At 39.0% G+C, this 22186-nt stretch overlaps 2 protein-coding genes across 12 annotated transcripts in view; one reads left to right on the forward strand and one right to left on the reverse strand.

Moving 5' to 3' along the window:
• Positions 1-22186, reverse strand: part of CEP128 (centrosomal protein 128) — a 667241-nt gene that overhangs the window by 444955 nt on the left and 200100 nt on the right. For all 10 annotated transcript variants that reach the window (XR_013160385.1, XM_077123220.1, XM_077123226.1 and 7 more), the window contains one exon: positions 15546-15697. Coding sequence is in view for 9 of the 10 variants with exons in the window: in XM_077123220.1 (XP_076979335.1) it covers positions 15546-15697 (152 nt within the window). In the remaining variant the exon portion in view is untranslated. The remainder of the gene's footprint in view (positions 1-15545; positions 15698-22186) is intronic.
• Positions 1002-8467, forward strand: LOC143652069 (uncharacterized). 2 transcript variants are annotated; one of them, XM_077123216.1, is made up of 2 exons: positions 1002-3079; positions 6832-8467. In XM_077123216.1, exons 1-2 carry the CDS (start codon positions 1985-1987, stop codon positions 6970-6972), a joined length of 1236 nt encoding a protein of 411 aa, XP_076979331.1. In that variant the 5' UTR covers positions 1002-1984; the 3' UTR covers positions 6973-8467. The 2 variants fall into 2 exon arrangements, with proteins under 2 accessions (XP_076979331.1, XP_076979332.1); XM_077123217.1 differs by having other exon boundaries at positions 1002-2996.

Genomic DNA, 22186 nt, shown 5'->3' on the forward strand with positions numbered 1-22186 from the left:
AATCTAAGCATACATGTTGATGAATTGCTAATAAAATTCTTTGGAGTAATTTTTAAAAAGTGCCCACTCTTCTGTTATATCCTACTCATGTGGCTTTAAAATTTCATATATATATATATATATATATATGATATGTTTTCAATTCTAGGATTTCTATGTGACTCTGTAATTTACCATTCTTTGCTAGAATTAACCAATTTATCATCTAATTTCTTAACATACTAATAACCATTATTTTAATCCACATCTGATAATTCCAAAATCTGAATAGCTAAGCACCTATTCATATTATCTGTTTTTTCTCTTGCTCTTTGGTAGTATGCTTTGATTTCCTCATATACCTGCTAAGTTTTGATAAAATGCTAGACACTGTCTCACAAATTACAGAAATAATGGGTTTCTGTGTGATAATATACTCCTTACCAAAAGATTTACTTTTGTTTTGATAGGCAGTTAGGTGGGGACAGATCACATCAAAGCAGATTTAAATTAGTGCCACACTCCTAGTAATAGCGTATTTTTAGTTTTTCCAAACTTCTAAAGATTAGCCTTTTGGACATACCATCTGAAAGTACAGTATGTTTACCAGGCCTCCTCCTCTTCAGGGGATTGATAAGACTGTCATAAGCTCTCCTCAGTTTGTGAATCAGAAAGTACTTCAAGGGAAAAGGGGTGTCAAATGTTGGGTCACTAGTCTGCAGTCCCTTCCGGACCACTATACTTGACCCCTCTTTTCCTCTCTGCCTAAATACTTCTCTGATACCTTCAAAGAGATATTTAAAAAGACATATCTTACCCAAGTTTTCCAGTTTCTCTCAATAAGAGATTTGTTCTGCAACAAACTAGTCCACCATTACTAAAAGCCTTTCCTTTTTAATCAGAATTGTCTTAAATTTGGCTAACTTGTTAATTCTTTCTAAGAAAGGATGCTGAAGCCTAACACCTTATTATTACAGGTTTCTCAAAATTAAATATTGTATAATACAAACACAAACTGTAAAAAGGGATTTTATAAAGCTTAACAGTAGCTAATTTTTCCTGCTTAATTTCGCTATTTACATATATCTTAGCTTCTGAAATATCCAGCAAAAGCATTTGTGTCATTTTGTATTCATGGCTATGCATTTGGTGTGAGTTAAGAATTATAAAGAAAAGAATTATGGGCCCCATCAGGTTGAAAATAAACAATCCGAGACTTTCCCAGGGCGGTTATCTGTTTCTCGCCCTTCCCCCCCTTGACTCCTTGCGCCTAAATCACTTGTTGTAAAACTGTGGCTATCTGCAATAGCCACTCCCATGACTCATGCTCAAGAAATGCTCGCTGTGAAACTGTTAAAAGTGCTTGTTGTAAAGCTGCTCTTATCTGCTTTTTGCAAAACAGCACCTGTGACCCATGCTCGACTCCCACCCCCCTCATCTTACCCCTTTTAAAAAACTTTTACAAGCTCAGGCGGGGAGCTCTCTGTTCCTGCGTGTTCAGCGAGCCCCACACATGTGTGGAAAATAAACCCCTTGCGTGTTGCATGAGAGAAGTCTCTTGGAGTCCTCCTTTGCGTGGCAAAATTCTCAAATTCTTACATTTGGAGGTCCCACCGAGATCGGCTCTTCGTAAGGGGAGGCTCCAACAGCTCTTTCTCTCGGGGTAAGTGAGGCCTTTTTGTCTGAGGTGCGATCGCTTAGTCTGTCAGACTGGCAGTGACTGTCGGAGAGTCGCGTGAGCACTCCCCGACCGCAACCGACAGACGTGTCCGGGGTTGCAGGTCACTCTCCCGAGGGACGCCTCGGGATTGGGGGACCTCCGGGGACGCCTGGAGGCTTCCTACAGGGCCGACTCTGATTCTGTTTCCCTTCTGACGGGGGAAACTCGATCAAAGTCATCAGGCCAGTCTGAGCTGTGTCTCTGAAACTGTGTAAACGTGGTGTGCCGGCTCTGTGTGTGTCTGTCTGTATTTGTGTGTTGGGAATTGTTTTTGTTTTAACAAAGATGGGTCAGGGAGTGTCGACTCCACTTTCTCTGACCTTAAGACACTGGTCTGAGGTCAGGGAAAGAGGTCAGAATCTATCTTTTATTGTAAAGAAAGGCAAATGGCAGACCTTCTGCTCGGCCGAGTGGCCCTCTTTTAACGTGGAATGGCCTCGGGAAGGAGTTTTTCATCTACCCTTGATTCGGGCCGTCAAGTCAGTCATCTTCCGCCCTGACCCGTATGGCCACCCGGACCAGCAGCCCTACATCATGGTTTGGCAGGACCTGTGTGAAAATCCACCTCCATGGGTAAAGCCGTTTCTCACTCCTCTTGGTCAACATGACTCTCCCTCTGTACTCCCAATCAAGGTGCCGGGTCCTTCTCAAGCTCCGAAACTCTATCCTTCCTTACCTCCTGCAGTCCTACCGGAATCCCAATCGGATCTATTCCTCTTCGACGCAGGTCCTTCTTCCCCTCCTCCCTACCCTTCAGCTCCGGTACAGGACCCCCCTTCTCTTAGCTCATCTTCTCCCTCCTCTAGTTCCCTCTCTCCGCCCTCTTCCATTCCCTCTCCGCAGGTTCACCAACAGACGATCCCAGATGAGCCGGGACCGGCACATAGTACACGAAGCAGACGAGCACTAAGCCCATCTGATGTAGCGGTCACTCTCCCCCTCAGACCGTACGGGCCTCCAGTGGATGATGGACACGGGGGAGAAATGCCCGCTCTACAATACTGGCCCTTTTCCTCCTCTGACTTATATAACTGGAAAAATAATAACCCTCCTTTTTCCGAGGCTCCCACTAGGCTGACTGGATTGGTGGAGTCCCTTATGTTCTCTCACCAGCCCACTTGGGATGATTGTCAACAACTCCTGGGGACTCTCTTCACCACGGAGGAGCGAGATCGGATCCTACTGGAAGCCAGGAAGCAAGTTCCTGGACAAGACGGGAGACCCACCCAACTCCAGCATATCATCGATGATCGGTTCCCGCTGCGCCGCCCTAACTGGGACCCGAACACCTCTGAAGGTAGGGAGCATCTGTCCATCTATCGCCAGACTCTAGTAGCGGGTCTCCGAGCAGCCGCACGCCGGCCCACCAATTTGGCCAAGGTAAGAGAGGTTATTCAGGGAGCGGACGAATCGCCCTCAGTCTTTTTAGAAAAACTAATGGAAGCATACCGTAGGTATACTCCCTTTGATCCTCAATCGGAGGATCAAAGAGCCTCAGTGGCCATGGCCTTTATCGGCCAATCAGCTCCAGATATTAGACGCAAGCTGCAGCGCTTAGAGGGGTTGCAGGACCTAGCCTTGCGAGATTTAGTCAAAGAAGCTGAAAAAGTGTTTTATAAGAGAGAAACAGAGGAGGAAAAAGAACAAAGGAGAGAGAGAGAGAGAGAGGAAAAAGAGTTGGTAAGAGAGAAAAGGAGAACAAAAGAATTAAGAAAGATCCTGGCCACAGTAGTTGAAAGAAACACTGAAGGTAGAGGACGAGCTGGAGAAAATCCCTCTGGTCGGCGTTATTGTACCCCTCTTAGTCCAGACCAGTGCGCCTACTGCAAAGAAACTGGGCACTGGGCCAAAAACTGTCCGAAAAAAACGGAGGGGTACTAGGCCCCCAAATTGGCAACAACCGGCCACATTGGCTCTAGAAAGTGAGGACTAGGGGAGTCAGGGCTCGGCACCCCTCCCCGAGCTCAGGGTAAAATTTAATGTGGAGGGGGTACCAATTAATTTTGAAGTCGACACAGGAGCAGTAGTGTCGGCCCTCCAAAAACCTATAGGCCCGCTCTCTACAAAAAGGTCCTTGGTGCGGGGAGCAAATGGCAGTCGCTACCGCGCCTGGACTACTAAAAGAACCATGGACCTGGGGAAGGGGAGGGTTCAACACTCCTTCCTAGTCATTCCTGAGTGCCCTGCCCCGCTTATGGGAAGAGATTTGTTAACTAAACTAAGGGCGAGAATCACCTTCAATCCTAAGGGGCCAAAGGTGGAATTTTTAAACCCGCTAGTAAGCCAACCTGTAATAACTGCCCTCACCTTGCCAGTCGAAGAAGAATATCAGCTGTATGTAAAATCAGAACAGCTCCACGGTTCTATTCCTCAGGCCTGGCTTGAAGAATTCCCTAATTCCTGGGCAGAAGTTGCTGGGTTAGGGTTGGCAGTCAATCAGCCCCCAGTAGTGGTGACCCTAAAGCCCACCGCTTCTCCAATTCGGGTAAAACAATACTACTTAAGCAAGGAAGCCCGGGAAGGAATCAAGCCCCATATAGAGAAATTCCTTGGCTTGGGAGTACTTAAGCCCTGTCAATCAGCCTGGAACACTCCCTTATTGCCGGTCAAAAAGCCAGGGACTAGAGACTATAGACCGGTGCAAGACTTACGGGAAGTAAATAGCAGAGTGCAGGATATACATCCTACGGTGCCAAATCCCTATAACCTGCTCAGCACTCTCCATCCTGAAAAGACTTGGTATACTGTGCTTGATCTAAAAGATGCTTTCTTCTGCCTGCCCTTGCATAAGGACAGTCAACCCTTGTTTGCGTTCGAGTGGGTCGATCCAGAGACAGGGTCCTCGAACCAACTGACTTGGACACGCTTGCCCCAGGGGTTCAAAAACTCCCCCACCATTTTTGACGAAGCTCTTCATAAAGACTTAAGCTCCTTCAGAATTCAGCATCCCAGAGTCACCTTGCTACAATATGTGGACGACTTACTGTTGGCAGCAGACACCAAGGAGGACTGTGAGTATGGAACCCGAAAACTGTTAAGTGAGCTAGCCGCACTGGGGTATCGAGCCTCGGCCAAAAAGGCCCAAATCTGTAAAAGGGAAGTAATCTTCCTGGGATATACTCTTAAGAATGGAAAGCGATGGCTCACCGAGGCTAGAAAGAAAACTGTAACACAGATACCCCCGCCCACAACCCGAAAGCAGCTGCGAGAGTTCTAAGGGACAGCGGGATTCTGCCGGTTGTGGGTCCCAGGGTTTGCAGCCCTTGCTGCCCCATTATACCCCTTGCTCAAAGGGAGCGCTGATTTCCAGTGGGGAATAGCACAGCAGGAAGCCTTCGACAGCATTAAGAAAGCGCTCCTGTCAGCTCCAGCTTTAACCCTCCCAGACGTGACTAAACCTTTCACGCTTTACATAGAAGAAAGGAGAGGCGTGGCTAGAGGGGTCCTAACACAGGCTTTAGGCCCCTGGAGGAGACCGGTGGCCTATCTGTCCAAGCAATTAGATTCAGTTGCCAGCGGATGGCCACGCTGTCTCAAGGCCATCGCGGCAGCTGCCCTCCTGGCAAAAGACGCAGACAAACTCACTCTAGGACAGAAGCTGACCATAATAGCCCCTCCCGCCCTGGAGAGCATAATCCACCAGCCTCCAGATAGATGGATGTCAAATGCCAGAATTACTCACTATCAGAGCATCCTCCTAGACAAAGACAGGGTGACTTTCGGGGCCCCGTCAGCTTTAAACCCGGCTACCCTGCTCCCGGACGAGACCGCGGGACCTGTGCTGCACACTTGCCAAGAGATATTAGCTGAAGAAACCGGAATCCGCAGAGACTTAAAAGACCAACCATTACCTAACTCGGAGGTAACCTGGTTTTCGGACGGAAGCAGCTTTCTCCAACACGGTAAGAGGCGAGCGGGAGCGGCGGTAGTCAGTGGGACAAAAGTTATTTGGTCTTCTAGCCTCCCGGAGGGAACATCTGCCCAAAAGGCTGAACTAATTGCCCTCACAAAAGCTCTAGAATTAGCAAAAGAAAAGCGAGCTACTATCTATACAGATAGCCGTTATGCCTTTGCTACTGCCCACGTACATGGGGCAATTTACCAACAGAGAGGGCTATTAACCTCAGCTGGTAAAGAAATCAAACACAAAGAGGAAATTCTTAAACTCCTGGCAGCAGTCATGCTTCCCAAAGAACTGGCCATTGTCCACTGTGCTAGTCACCAAAGGGGCTCAGACCCAATAACCATGGGTAATAAGCGAGCAGATGAAGAAGCAAAAGCGGCAGCAGTAAGGGACCCTGTAGACTTGGTCCTAGTAACCAAAGAAAACCAGCAACCTCCTGAAACACTATCTGAGGTTACACCCCAAGGAGAATCGGAAGCCCTAGCTTACATACAGCAGGTCCATCAGCTCACTCACCTGGGGACAGGGAAACTACAGCAGCTCCTGCAAGACCAGAGGGAATTGTACCCTCTGGCAGCCTCAAAAAGGAAAAAGCTGGCAGATCGCGTAGCTAGAAAATGTCAGGCGTGTCAAATTGTGAACGCCTACCCCACCAAAGCTCCTAATGGAAAAAGACTAAGGGGAACTCGACCTAGGCAGTTCTGGGAAGTCGACTTTACTGAAATTAAACCTGCAAAATATGGACTTAAATACTTACTAGTTTTTATAGACACCTTTTCAGGATGGGTTGAAGCCTACCCAACTAAGAGAAAAACAGCCCAGGTTGTAGTCAAGATTATGGAAGAAAATTTTCCCCGGTTCGGTCTACCAAAGGTAATAGGGTCAGATAACGGACCCGCATTTGTAGCCCAGGTAAGTCAGGGTGTGGCCAGGATATTGGGGATTGATTGGAAATTGCATTGCGCATACAGACCCCAAAGTTCAGGACAGGTAAAAAAAAAATGAACAGGACAATTAAAGAGACCCTAACCAAATTAGCTTTAGAGACTGGCTTGAAAGATTGGACCATGCTCCTGCCTTATGCCCTGTTCAGAGCCAGAAATACCCCCTCTGCTCTCTTGTGTAATCTAACCCCTTATGAAATTTTGTATGGAGCGCCACCTCCAGTCAAGGACATGTCCTCCATTCTAGAGATTAATAGTTCCCTTCATACCCCCTTGCTTGACAGGCTGCGAGCCTTGGAAAAAGCCCAGCGGTTCCTGTGGCGGCAGCTCTCCACCTCCTACCAGCCAGGAGACAACAGAACTCCGCATCAATATCAGGTGGGAGACTTTGTCTACGTCCGCCGCCACCAGGTACAGACTCTTGAACCTCGCTGGAAAGGACCGTATCAGGTACTCTTGACCACCCCCACCGCAGTCAAGGTCGATGGCATCGCATCCTGGATCCATGCGTCTCATCTCAAACCTGCGCCTTTGCCCTCTGAGTCCCAGTGGAAACTGGAAAGGACTGACAATCCTCTCAAGCTGCGGGTTCGTAGGGTTACTACTTCTTCTCCTCCTTCCCCCAGGGGAACCCAATTCCAACCCGCATAAGCCTTGGAAATGGACAATATCCAGATGGGAAAATGGGAAGACTATAAAAACTTGGGAGGGAGCAGGGGAGCCTTCGTTCCTGGTACCCCCTTGTAATCTTACCACTCTGGGGGTAACTGTCCCTGCCGGTATAGGCACAGGGACTGCTGCCATTGTACGTAGCAATCAACAAACCAGTCAATTACAAGCCGCGATAAATCAAGACTTAAAAAAAAATAGAAAGATCTGTCTCAGCCCTTCAGAACTCTCTAACCTCCCTTTCAGAAGTAATTCTGCAGAATAAGCGGGAACTTAGCTTACTTTTCCTTAAAGAGGGAAAACTATGTGCAGCTTTAAAAGACCAGTGTTGTTTCTATGCGGATCACTCTGGTGTTGTTAAAAAGTCCATGACAAAACTCAAAGAGCACCTTCGTGAAAAACAAAAAAAAAAAGAGAGGCGCAACAGGGATGGTTTGAATCTTGGTTTACTAAGTCCCCCTGGTTAACGACGCTATTATCTGCTCTCGTTGGGCCTTTAATTGTGTTACTTTTAATAATAACTATAGGACCATGTATTCTAAATAAAATTATACAGTTTTTACAGGGGCAGATTGGAAATGTCAAATTAATGCTCATCAAACAACAGTTCTCAGTGTTAAATAATCCAGAAAATCTCTAAGATTAGAGATTTATACGAAAAGGAGTGGGGAATGTAAAAAGGGATTTTATAAAGCTTAACAGTAGCTAATTTTTCCTGCTTAATTTCGCTATTTACATATATCTTAGCTTCTGAAATATCCAGCAAAAGCATTTGTGTCATTTTGTATTCATGGCTATGCATTTGGTGTGAGTTAAGAATTATAAAGAAAAGAATTATGGGCCCCATCAGGTTGAAAATAAACAATCCGAGACTTTCCCAGGGCGGTTATCTGTTTCTCGCCCTTCCCCCCCTTGACTCCTTGCGCCTAAATCACTTGTTGTAAAACTGTGGCTATCTGCAATAGCCACTCCCATGACTCATGCTCAAGAAATGCTCGCTGTGAAACTGTTAAAAGTGCTTGTTGTAAAGCTGCTCTTATCTGCTTTTTGCAAAACAGCACCTGTGACCCATGCTCGACTCCCACCCCCCTCATCTTACCCCTTTTAAAAAACTTTTACAAGCTCAGGCGGGGAGCTCTCTGTTCCTGCGTGTTCAGCGAGCCCCACACATGTGTGGAAAATAAACCCCTTGCGTGTTGCATGAGAGAAGTCTCTTGGAGTCCTCCTTTGCGTGGCAAAATTCTCAAATTCTTACAAAACTTAACCCAAATGTAGTATTAGAAATTGAATGTGTTTAACATTTGAAAAAATTACTGACACTGACCTTTGTTTGTGTTAACTATGCTGCTCATTAAAAACTAAAAGATTTTTTTCAGTGTACATGGATGATTTGCTTTTAATTTTTACAAAGATAATTTGTACTATTCCAACATTTTTTAAGAGCAAAATGGGCCTGTTGGACTTGCTTGTTTAAGGCTAAGGACAATCTCATTTCTTTTTATGCCCTCGTACAAAACAAACAACTAAAAAACAATCAATTTGCCACTTAAAATGAAATACTAGCAAATTAAAATGACTCTAAAGGTAAGATAACTATAAAGACTACAGAAATAATGGATGAACAGTTAAACTGTGTTTATTATAAAATCTACTAACCCCATTTTAATGAGGATTATTTAAGAAATGAATAACATTTTAGGTATTGTGAGAAACATTAACTCATTTGTTTCATATCCATCATTTTTCCACAGCAAGTCCTTCAATAATTAATCCCAAAGCTATATTTAATCTTTATAATTACTTCAAATATTAAATCTACATATATGAAATTGTCAATACTTCATTATTTTGTGAGAAGTTTTAAGTTTCTTCCTCTTTCTTCTCCCCTATCTCCCATCCTCACGTGCACACACACATACACAAGAACCTCAAAGGCCAACATATGTAATTTATACGTAAAAACATGATGCAGAAATTATTTCAGAAAATAATGTCTAGGAGTAAATAAAAAAACTTGAAAATGGACATTTTTATTCCTGAATTGTGTCTTTTTTGGCCATATTAAAATGATAAACTTTGATAAATACGCTGACAAAATTAAAGACAAAATTAAAATATTCAGTCCATTTCTTCTTTATACCTTTGTGGAAACATTCATGCAATTTATATGGTTAAAGAAAATAGAAAAACCACCTTTCCTCACAAGTACTAAAACTCCTATTTCTCCATATGAATGAAAGATCTGAGAATTAAACTAAGTGTTCCGGGAAGTGTGAAGGTTAATTTAGTTTTAGGGTTTTGACCTGTACAGCATCTCCTTCATTAGTTATCCTTATGAAGAACTGAGAGTACAGAACATTGATGGACTTAGCAGTTTGCCCTAATGTTAGGGTAAACTTTGATAATAAGAGGTAGACTTCATCTCAACCAAATTCTACAATTTTAGTCTCTGTTTATAAAGTTTTGCTGCCAATAATTAATTGTTTTAATAATGTAATATAGGTATTAAAAATTACTCACCAATTATGTAATATTTTATTTTACAACATGTACATAGATAAGGAAGAAAATATTAAGATAGAAAATAAGGTGGAATAGGAAATTACACTCAGAGTAATTAAGGTCCCTAAGATCTTAGGTGTCTAAGACATGCTTAATCTTCTGCTACTAAAAGTAGTATTAAGAAGGGCATTACTGGGCAGGCCACGGTGGCTCAGCAGGCAAGAATGCTCACCTGCCATGCCAGAGGACCCGGGTTCGATTCCCAGTTCCTGCCCATGTAAAAAAATAAAAAAATAAAAAGAAGGGCATTACTGCACAGCAAAGTGGCCAACTTTATAAAAGATATGCAAAAACAGAAGAGTTGATGCTAAAAGTGTGGTAAAAGGAATAACCCTACCTTTGTTTCCATAGTACTAATCACCAAAGTAAGTTACTTTTTTCTACTACATTTCTTTTTTCCACTATACTGTTTCTCTTTTTTTTTTTTTTTTTTTTTTTTTTTTTTTTTTTTTAGGAAAGACAGAGAGAAGGCAGGAAGGATAGAAGGAAGGAAGAAAGGGAAACATTTTTAAACATTTTCTTGTTTTATTGTATTCTGTTTCTCCGTTTTTGTTACATGGGCTGGGGCCGGGAATCGAACCGAGGTCCTCCGGCATAGCAGGCAAGCACTTTGCCCGCTGAGCCACCGCGGCCCGCCCTGTTTCTCTTTTTAACAGCAAATTCAGGCAATATAGTCACAAGTTTCTGCTAATGAATAATGTTATTTGTCACTCAATTATCACTTTTAATATTTAATATAAATTATGTGCTGTACCCTCTTTTTTTCTTTCTTTGAAATTCTTCATTGAATTTAAAAGTCATTTTTTTTTCCAAGAAGAGTAAGTTGATAGAAGATGGAGGCAGAGATTAAATCAGGAGAAATCATTGATCAAGTATGCTTAAATGCTTATGAATACAAATAGCCTATCAAGGTTAATGAGATTCAACTTGAGTTTAGAAAAAGGAAAAATGCACTTATTTTCTATGCATATACTAATTTAAGGTCTTAGGTACAATTTGAAAGGTAAATTATGCAAACTCAAATGCAGGTTCCACTTTGGGGTTTTATAAAAGCTATTTTCATTCTTTTTTCCTTGTAAAACAACTGCTTCAAATATATATTCTGGATCAACAAAAACCAAAGCAATTAGTGAGTAGCACTATCAATTTAATATTGATAACTCTTCCATAAATTAATGTGCTTTTAAGAAATGACTGGTCATCAAAGGTTAGCTTTAAAATATAACCATAAAATTTTTCTACGGGGGTGCAAGAGTAGTTCAGTGGTAAGAATTCTCCCTGCCATGCAAGAGACCCAGGTTCAATTCCTAGCCCAAAAACAACCAAACAAGAAATTCAGTATTGGCTGCAATAACGGGATACTCATACGGAAAAGAATGAAATGTGACCCTGCCATACAGCATACCAAAAAAAAAAAATGTCTACAATATATATTTCAGTCAACAAATATTCATTGAGCACCTAATAAAAACAAGATATTATATAGAGGCACAAAGGGACTGTGCTAATTTGAAAGGATATATATACCCTAGAAAAGCCATGTTTTAATCAAAATCCCATTTCATAAGGTAGAATAATCCTTATTCAATACTGTACATTTGAAACCAATCAGATCATCTCCCTGGAGATGTGATTTAATCAAGAGTGGTTGTTAAACTGGATTAGGTGAGGACATATCTCCACCCATTTGGGTGCGTCTTGATAATTTTCTGAAGTTCTATAAAAGAGGAAACATTTTGGAGATTCAAGAAATTCTGAGAGCAAAATGACATGGCCATGAGAAGCAGAGAGCCCACCAGCCAGCGACCTTCAGAGATGAACAAGGAAAATGCCTCCCAGGGAGCTTCATGAAACAGGAAGCCAGGAGAAGAAGCTAGCAGATGACGCTGTGTTCACCATGTGCCCTGCCAGATGAGAGAGGAATCCTGACCATGTTCACCACGTGCCCTTCCACTTGAGAGAGAAACCATGAACTTCATTGGCCTTCTTGAACCAAGGTATCTTTTCCTGGATGCCTTAGATTGGACATTTTTATAACTGGGACATTTTCTCAGCCTTAGAACAGTAAACTAGAAACTTATTAAAATTCCCTTTTTAAAAGCCATTCTGTTCCTGGTATATTGCATTCTAGCAGCTAGCAAACTAGAACAGGGACACAGAGGCACAAGAACTGGTTCTTGACCCATACTAGTTTATGATCTGAAAAGGGATATAAGTCTTTGATTCATTGGTGGCTACTAGAATGCCACAAGTTTAAATAACATCTGTACATATTGGTAAATGGTCCAAGCAAAATCTGTATACAATCACACATCAAAAGAAAAAGTGAACTGAAGGCTGAGTGTCATAGTGAAAGTGGAGGAAAAGACTGTTATAAAGATAAGAGATACCAGTTCAATACATTCAAGGCAGAAAATGTGGCTGAAAAAAAAAACAGGATCTCTGGTTACATGGATTGCTAAAAGGAGTTGGGAGAAACCCTGCCAGAGCCATAAATGAACAATCCCTTACACATCATTATCCTCCGATTCTGCATTCATCAAGTATTTTTTTTTTTTTTTTTGGTTACTAATTCAGCTTTCCAAATACCAATGTACAGAAAATTGGGAGATTGGTGTCCTTTGAAGGAAAATAGTGTTTTAATATCTATACAGAACTTTCACCATGTAGACCAATGAAATGCACTCTTTTATACTGATTGGTTGTGATTTTTATTGTTAATTTGGGCCAATCTCCTGGGTCACATCCAGGACACAGAAACTTCAAGTTTCCAGGTGCAGACTTTGAAATATGATGACATAACCAAGTTAAGGAACTCAAGGTAGGTTATGTCTTGACAGCTGGCTTTATCCTGCAACCTTCTCTTCTTCATTTCAACCCTCTTTGACACTTTAAAGAAATATACCCAGATTATTTTAAGACAGTGTGAGAAAGGCGCTGTAAGAGCATTTGTGATGTAAACAAAAGGATCATTCAGTAGGAAGGATTAGCTCTCACAGCTGATATAATCCAAGAAGGCTTTCACGGAAGAAAAGCTTTAGGATTTCCACAAAAAGAGAGAACTTTAGAGAAATTGAAAAACTGGAATATATGTAGTAATGAGTAGGGTAGTGTAAAAAAAAATGAGATGCTTGCCAAGACTGCATATGAGGTTTCTATGAGAAAGTTGTAAGAAAGCCAAGGCTAAAAGGAAAAGCAATAATGATTGAATAAATCATAAGAATAAATGGTGCTATACATACATTCTTGGGCCTGGCCAATAATCTCATTTGGGATATCTTTTCTTATTCATACTTGGTCTCCAAGAAGGATCCAAAGGAGATTAATCTCCAGTTTTTATGGAACATATAATGTAACACCCCTATACTACCTAATATTGTCTAAAAATAGAGTAAGGCTAAATGCTATTCAATTAAGTTTTAATAAAATTCCTAAGTCTTGGAAGTTAGAATTGAGTGACCTGTATCACTTACAAAGTTTGCACTAGATGTCACTTTGAGAACAGCTCATTCAAATGAACTACACAAGGTATAAAAAATAAACAGCAAAATCTATAGTGTTACTAAGTGAAAAACAATTGATATGAATTTAATCCATTTAATGGTAGCTCTTCCAGGGATAAACAATTGTCTTCTTATGATTCTATTTCAGTGGCAACTGGGGAAAAAACTGTTTCCCTGAGAAGTGCAACAAATTCAAAGGTATGGAAACGTAGAAATTTCTGCATCAATTTTAGAATGTCAGCTGCACAGGGATAGAGAAATCATCCTGTGCCTGACATTGACATGAGGTAAGTAATTGATGTGTGAGTTAATGTTCCAATTTCTCTCTCCATTTGGTTTTTCTCACTCAAGTTTATATCCCAATCCAAACACCCAAGAGATCTCAAACTCTTCCCCTAATCAAAGCAATCATCAAAGACTATTAAATTAGGACAAAGGGAAAGCCAAGTTCCTTGAATGGGAGCATTATCAGGTTGTTCTAAGCTTTAAAAGGCAGCATTTGAAATCTTTTTTTATTCCAATTTGTTTCCACATGTGGTAAATGAGAAGAAATAAAGCATATGAAGGAAGGAAAAAAGAAGGAAGGAAAGGGAGGAGAGGAAGGAGGGAATGAGGGAAAGAAAATATAAGGGAAAGAAGGAGGGAGGGAAGGAGGGAGGGAGGGAGGTCCAACATCTGATTATGAACAGCTAGCAGAAGGATTTTTCTACCTTTGATGGTTATTGAAATAGTTTTTACAAAGAATACTTAGGTTCAACAAAATAACATTTTAGTACTTTCATCAGCAGGATCAAACACTAAAATAATACCAGGAAACAAACTTTAAAAGTCATATAATTACCATTCCTCTGAGAATATTTCTGATATATATTTATTAAACATAAAAAGGGTTTATGTTCGATTATAGGATCATGCATCCCCCCCCAAAAAAAAAAAGTTTTGTAAAGAGTATGTCAATAGTTCATTATCTTTACAATTTGAATCCTGAACCAAATCCACAAGATATTTTCTATTGATGCTTTGGTAAGATGAAAGAGAAACTCAGACTGGAATAACACCAAATATTTCCTTGAGGTTATATAGGCTAGGTACTTAAACACCAATTTCCTCTCCCAGATGGGGCAATTTACTATAATTAGAATACAACATTACTAATACAAACAGATACAGAGAGGAATGGATACATATTTATTTATAAATGTATCTTAAATATATAATCTAATTTGCATAAATATCATTGGAGTTAAGCCTATTTCCTTTTGACGAAGTTTTTTCCTATGATTTTTTTAATAAATATTTTCTGACGGTTATCCCATCTATACTAGATAATGAGCATACAGGAAACAGTAACTGTCTTGTTACACTTTATTGTGTGATTACCACACAACTCTAAATTAATGGCAGCATCACTATGCTACCTCATGCAGAACAGCTAGAGATCTGAAAATCTTTTTGATTGTGTCTTAGTTTGAAAGCCCTGCCCCCCATTACATGGCGATGTCTCTCCTTTCTCTTCTGGGTTCCACTGACATCTAGCTTCCAGCTCCTCCCTATGGCTTTTCTCTATGTCGGAATTTCTCCTGATTATAAAGGACTCCCTCCAGTAATCTGGATTAAGACCCAACCTAATTCAGTTGGGCCACACCTTAACTAAAATAACATATTCAAGAGATCTTATTTACAATGGGGTCACACCCACAGAATTGTAGATTAAGATTAAAAACTTGTCAAAATTAGGGAACATAATCAGTCTACCTCAAGTTCCAAAGAAGCAACACAAGTAACACTTTTCACTGCGTCTTCTGCTAGTTTCACCTCCCCCCCGCCCCGCTCCAAGTAAATGATAATCTATTGTTGTCTCAGAGAAGAAAAGTACCTTCTGTCTTTTTTAAAAGAAGAATATTTTCAAATTTAATACTAGCAAAAGATTTCACTAGGAAATAATGGAATAATAATAATAAGGGCTAAATGAGAGACAAATGTATACATAGGAGTTTCTATATACAATGAAAGTAGTCATCAACATAATTTTATATATCTGTACCCAAACTACACTTCATATAATAATAAGGGCTAAATGAGAGAGAAATGAATACATAGGAGTTTCTATATACAATGAAAGTAGTCATGAACATAATTTTACATATCTGTACACAAACTACAGTTCATAAAATAGCACAATCTTTATATTAAAGTTTCACTAAGCAATTCTATGTGACAAAACTAAAAGTCCAAGGACACAGTTTTAATGAAAATAAAGTCACCTCTACTTGTGCTGCAAAATGTGCTTTCTCCTTGTCTTTTTGCTCCATGCATCGCCTCACTTCCTCTAACTCAGATGCCATTGTGTTGAAGTTCAACTGTACTCGCAAATCTGACATCTGCTTCTCTAGATCCTCTTTTCCCCACTCAATGCCTTAAAAGAGAAAATATAAAGTTATTTTTATTACAGAAGAATGTACTTTCAAATGTACTTAGTCTTGATGTTTTAATATTTATATCTTATATTGACACTTTCACTCAACCAACTCTTCTGACATTTTCAGTATATTTATTATTTCAAGTCTCATTCAGTTTTCAAATATATATACACTGCTGTGTCATTCAACATTATTCCATTTTGATACTGAAACATAAAGTGTTAACTGATTCTGGTACAACTTACTTCAGCAAAATTCTATGCATTTTCTTCTTTAACTTTCCTCACATCTTGATTATCTCTAAACTCTAAACAAAATGAAAATATCTAAAAGGCATCTTCAACTAAGCTACTCCATCTAACTCAAGTTACTTATGTTCATACAATGAAACAGTTTTCTTGAAATATAAACAACAAATGATATTGCTAAATTTCTCAATGAATATTACCATCAAATTAATAATTCTTACCAATTTTGTATTGAAACTATAATATAGAACAATATACATTGGCTAGGTATTTTATTCAACATGAAACATCTGGGTCTGTTATGCACAGGACACTTAATACCAACTTCTTCAATTATAAAAAGGTATAAGATAAAATCCATCTTCAATGAATTTATGGTCCAAGAATAGAGACAAGAAACAAATAAAATACTTCTTAGAGTCTAAGATCTCAACATTGGAATACATATCATCAACTTAAAACTGTTCTTCCAGGGAAAGGAAAAGCAAAGGGGAAGGCGGAAGGGAAAGCAGGGCAAAGAGGAGGTTAAGGGGGGAGGAAGGGCAAGGAAGGGAATACTATCAAATCATCTTCAGAAATATTAAAATGTTCCAAATTGTATGTCTTGGAATGAAAGATTGTGGTGTTTAATTTCACATGTCAATTTGGCTAGATTATGGTGTACAGTTGTTTCATTAAGCAAACACTAGCCTTACTCTGTGAGAATATTTCATAGATTTAAATCATCTGTAAACTGATTGCATCTATAGCTGATTACATCTACAATCCACTAAGGGGATTATCTTCAACAATGAGAGAAATTTCGTCCAATTAGTTGAAGGTCTTAAAAGGAGAAGTGATGATTTCAGTAGTCAGAAGGGAGAATTTTCATCTTTACTTCAGCCAGCCAGCTTCTTCTTGGGAATTCATCGAAGACCTTCATTATAGTTCCCAACCTACAGCTTGCCCTACAGAATACTGACTTGCCCATCCCCAGATGCATGAGTCAATCCCTACAATAAATCTAATAATATTCCTCCCATACACACACACACACACACATACACACACATCCCCTGACAGTTCAGATTCCCTAGAGAACCCTAATAGAAAGACATACAAGCATTTTAATAGCATAATAACACTGACACATATATGAACATTATACAGAAATACTACGAGAGAGAGATTAACTCTCTCAGTAATAAAATGAGACAGGAAGAAATGGAAACTAAGTTAGACTTAAAGAGCAAATATAAAAGTTCACCGAACCAAAGACATGAAGTTGGGGTGGTATTTCAGGGAAAGGAAATAGCATAAAACACAGGGATACAAAATTGTATTATACTTTCACATAATTGCAGACCCAACTCTATGTAGCTAACACATATATTATCAGCAGGGAGTTTATCCTATAGACCAGAGGTCAATAAACTTTTTCTGAAGAGGACTGGATGGCAAATATATTGGCTCATATGATTCCTGTTACACTTACTCAACTCTGCCATTGTATTGTGGAAGGACCTATATGATAGCACATAAATAAATGGGAATGGTTGTGTTCCATTGTAAAAGTTCATTTACAAAAACAGGTAACAGGCTAGATTGGCCCACAAGCCCTATGCAGCCCACCCCTATGGCTCTCCTTTTCAAAAATATGCAACTTTGCTTAAATGAAAATGTATTTATTTTATAAATACATGTATATATGCACATATGTGAGTGTGTATATATATATATTTGATACATGTTTCATAGTATAAACAATAATTAATATGGCTAGGTATAACATAAAACATGGAAACAACAAAATATCTACAAAGTATATATGTAGTTATACGTATGTATTCATATACAGGCATGTACATGTTTTGCACAAATTATGAAATATATCTATGGGATATGTATTTTGGTACATATCTATACATATAAAACATAGTATGGGTTTATATGTACATATACATATAATGAAACATAGCAAAATTTAAAAATATAAGATACAAAATATAAACAGCATTATAAATACTGTCTTCCAACAGCCGGAAGATCATCTTGAGCATTCAATTTTGGAGAATGCTTGCCATAAACCCTGATGAGTCTGTATAGAATAGCAGTTAAAAGCTCTACATTTAGGAAGGAAAATATCTCGGTTTACCAATTCCATAAGTGATCCTAGATAAGTTACACAATCTATTTCTTCAGACTTTTTTTAATTACTCAACTGGAAATAGGAACAGCACCCTTGTCATGCAATAGTAGTAGGAATTAAAAATTATGAACATGATTGGTATAATGCCTTGTACGCAAGAACTCAGTAAATTATAATGAGAGGTTTTAATCAAGATAATAACATGATCAGTTTACGCTTTAGCAAGGTCCCTTTAGCAGTATGGAAAATAGATTACAGAGGAACCAGAATAAGGGAAGTCAAGCAAAGAGGGCAGTATAGGGAGATGAAGCATACATAAGCTAAGGTCATAGATGTAAGAAGATAATGGGATAAATTCAAGAAATATCAGGAGCTATAAAAAGATAGGATGTGAGAACTGGTTAGAAGGGGAGGAGGAAAAAAATCTATATATTCTTTGTGTTTTAGGCCTGAGTGTCTGGATGAAGGATAATGTCATTAATTGAGATACGAAAGAAAAGCAAGTTTTGAGGAAAGAATGGTTAGAGTTTTAGATCTGTTGATTAATCATTCAGTGGAACTACATATGGAGATGGTTAGTGAGCAACTCCATCTGGAGGGCTAATGTTAGGAGAATAGATGGACTTAGATTTAAGCATCAGCAGTTACAGGTGATGACTAAAACATAAGATTAAACCCCCCAAGAAGCAGTGCAAAATGAGAAAAGCCATGACAACAGCATTTAAAGAACAAATTACAAACAAAGGAAAATTCAAGTAGAAACACACATGCAAATTTAGGCATGAGAGTAACAAGCTGAAAAAAAGTCCACTACTGGCTTAGTTCTCACCTTCTTAGAGAACATCCCATGAGATAAGCATGTCTGACTACTGAAATGGGTTTAGAAATGAAGCAGTATTGTAAAAACCCAGGGCCCAGGGCCCCACATCATCTTCCATTTTGAGAGCAAGTCACATAGCTACCTACATGACCAGGAGAGACGTTAAAGGTCAAAGAATATAAAACCCTCCTCCCAAATAACTAAATCTCATGAGTCTGTTAACACTCCGTTATAACCAAATCTCACAAGACTGTTAAACTTTATAAGCCATTCCTGGATATGCACCTTGCTGTCTTTTCCTCTCTTGGATTTGGCAGAGTACAGACTTTCATCTCCCAATCAGCCGCCATTGGGGAAGATCCTCCTCCTGTCCATAAGCTCCTAATTAGACTCATGGGTAATCTTCTGTCTAGTGTGTTCTTTGGTCTCAGGTTTGTGCTGGGTTGAAACAAGTGTCAACATCAAGTCTGAAGGCTAGCTAAGCTTTAGACAGACTGATTAAAGAAGATTGGCACGAGAAGCTCCAAGATTCCATACCCCATGGAATCTTCAAATAACTAGCAAAAACTGGCAAAGCTTCTACCTTCCTCAGAACTCCAGAAAATAGTTAAAAGTTTACAGTAACTGGACCAATGATGAGTCAAGAAAATACATCATAAAAAAAAATGGTAGTAAAAGTTCATAGTGTACTTACTTGCCCCTCATTCACACCATACCTGGCGCAGTGTGGAGCCAGCCTGTACTCCTAGTTGGAGTGGACAGCCATGTTCAAGAGGAAACAGAGAAATCCCAGTGGACATACTGAGATGACTACTATTAGTGTCAGTCTACTTAGTGGGAGTCTGAATGACTGAAACAGGACCTTGTTTCTGTCCCAAAACCTTCCTACAGAAAGAAACAGCTCATAGATAAAGTTGTGTAAGCAAGATTCAAATCAAAGCAACTTTAGGCAAAGGATTATCTGTTTTACACACATAACAGAGCACCCTGGAGGAGGGTAAAGTCTACTTCATAGGGAATAGAGAGAACATTCAGGTTCATATAAACAGGAAAATTCCTGAAGTCACAAGTGAGCTTAAGCCTAGGACAAAACACAAGCTGAGAAAAGACAGAACACTACACTTTCTCCTGGGACTTGATCTTCTTGATGGGAGCAGTAAACTCTGAAAGAGAGCACCAGTCAATGCAATGCCAATTTGCAAAGACTGTGAAAGAGATTTTTTGCCTTGGTTTGTTTGTTTTTGCTATCTCTTAGCACTAAAAAAAATCTGTGCTGTATCACTAGTTGAATACAAACTAAAGGAATAGCAGTTCAAGGATTAAATCCCTGAGTTAACATATTAAAATGTACAGTGTATAGCAAAGTATACAAGAATAACAACAAAAAATAAACAGGAAATGATACCCATCAGAAGAACAAGATAAAAATTCAGAAAATTCAAAAACATCAACAAAGAAGACCACACTTTGGATATACCAGCAAATGTTTAAAAAAAATTAGCTTCAATATGCTCAAAGAAATAAAGGAAAACATGGAGACGGAACTAAAGGATATCAGAAAATCAATGTATGAACAATACAATAATCTTAATTAAAAGACAGAAATTTAAAAAGGAAGCCTCCAAAAATACCATCAAACATACCAATATACACATTATAGGAATATCAGATGGAGAAGAAAGAGAAAAAGAAGGAATATTCAAGAAAATAATAGCAGAAAACTTCAAATTAAATGGAAGACATGAATATATATTCAGACGCCCAACAAACTTAATACGTGATATGTTCTAAGAGAATCATTCACAGATGCATAGTAGTCAAACTGTCAAATGTCAATGACAAGCAGAGAGTTCTGAAAGTTGTAAGAGAAAAGCAATATGTTATTTATAACAAAGCACCAAAAAGACTGAGTGCTGATTTTCTCATCAGAAACCAGGGAGGCAAAAGGCAGAAAATCGAAAAATTTAAATGGCTAAAAGAAAACAACTACCAACCAAGAAATGTTATAACTGACAAGACTGTCTTTCAACAATGAGGAAGAAACGAAGACATTCCCAGAAAACAACAGCTGATGGAGTTCAAACGACTAGACTTGTCCTACAAATGCTAAAGGGAGTTCTTCAGACTGAAGGGGAAGGACACTGGACAGTGGCTCAAGATGGTATAAAGAAATTAAAATCTCCAATAAAGGTAATTGTAAGGATAATTACAAATGTCAGCATGTATTGTATTTTTCTGTATACACCTCAACATTTTATTTTTTACAGATTATAAAATCGAAATACATAAAAAGTAATGAAAAAACATACAATGTACAAAGTCAGAATTTGTACAAGTGCAATAAAAAGGAGGGAGGAACAGAAAAGTATAAGAGCTACTGAAGTTAAGTTATTATCAAATCAAATGTGATCGTTATGGATTTATGGTGCTAAATTTAAGTCTCATGGTAACCATGAAGAAAATACCTGAAAAAAATAACAAGAAGGAAATGAAAAATGATTCAAAATAGTACTATTTTAGTCTACTAGGCTTCTTAATGCAAATTACATTAAATGGTTTGGCTTGAACGATGGGCATTTATAAGCTTACAATTTTGAGGCCAAGAAAATGTTCAAATTAAGCCATCATCAAAGTGATACTTTCTACCCAAAGACCAGTTGTTGGTAACCCATCAAACACTGACATGGAAAGTTAACTGCCTTTCCTCTGAAGAACTAACAAAATAAATCCCCTTTTATTAAAAGCCAGTCCATCTCTGGTGTGTTGCATTCCGGCAGTTAGCAAACTAGAATAACTAACATCGGTTAACACAGATTTCAATAAAAGACTACCAAACAGGACAAAGTAGGATACTGTATACTGATAAAGGGGTCAATTCATGAAGATGTCATAACAATTATAAATATTTCTATACCTGAAGCAGAGCCACAAACTTTTGAAACAGATATTGACAGATTTGACAGGGGAAAATCGACAGTTCTACATTGACAGTAGAATTCAATAAACCACATTCAATAACAGATAAAACATTCAGAGAGAAGATTAATGAGGAAGCAGAAGACTGAACAATACTATAATCCAATTGGGCCTAAGAAACATATATAGGTCACAGTCCAAAAGCAGCAGAATACATAATTCTTCTCTATTTCACATGTCATTCTCCAAGATAGACATATTTAGGCCACAAAACTTCACAAATACATGGACATTAAACAACATACTCTTAAACAACCAAAGAGTCAAAAAAGAAATCACATGAAAAATTATGAAATATTTTCAGCCAACTGTA

Source organism: Tamandua tetradactyla, chromosome 12 (assembly GCF_023851605.1).
Source record: "Tamandua tetradactyla isolate mTamTet1 chromosome 12, mTamTet1.pri, whole genome shotgun sequence".
In the NCBI taxonomy this organism is placed as follows: Eukaryota; Metazoa; Chordata; class Mammalia; order Pilosa; family Myrmecophagidae; genus Tamandua; species Tamandua tetradactyla.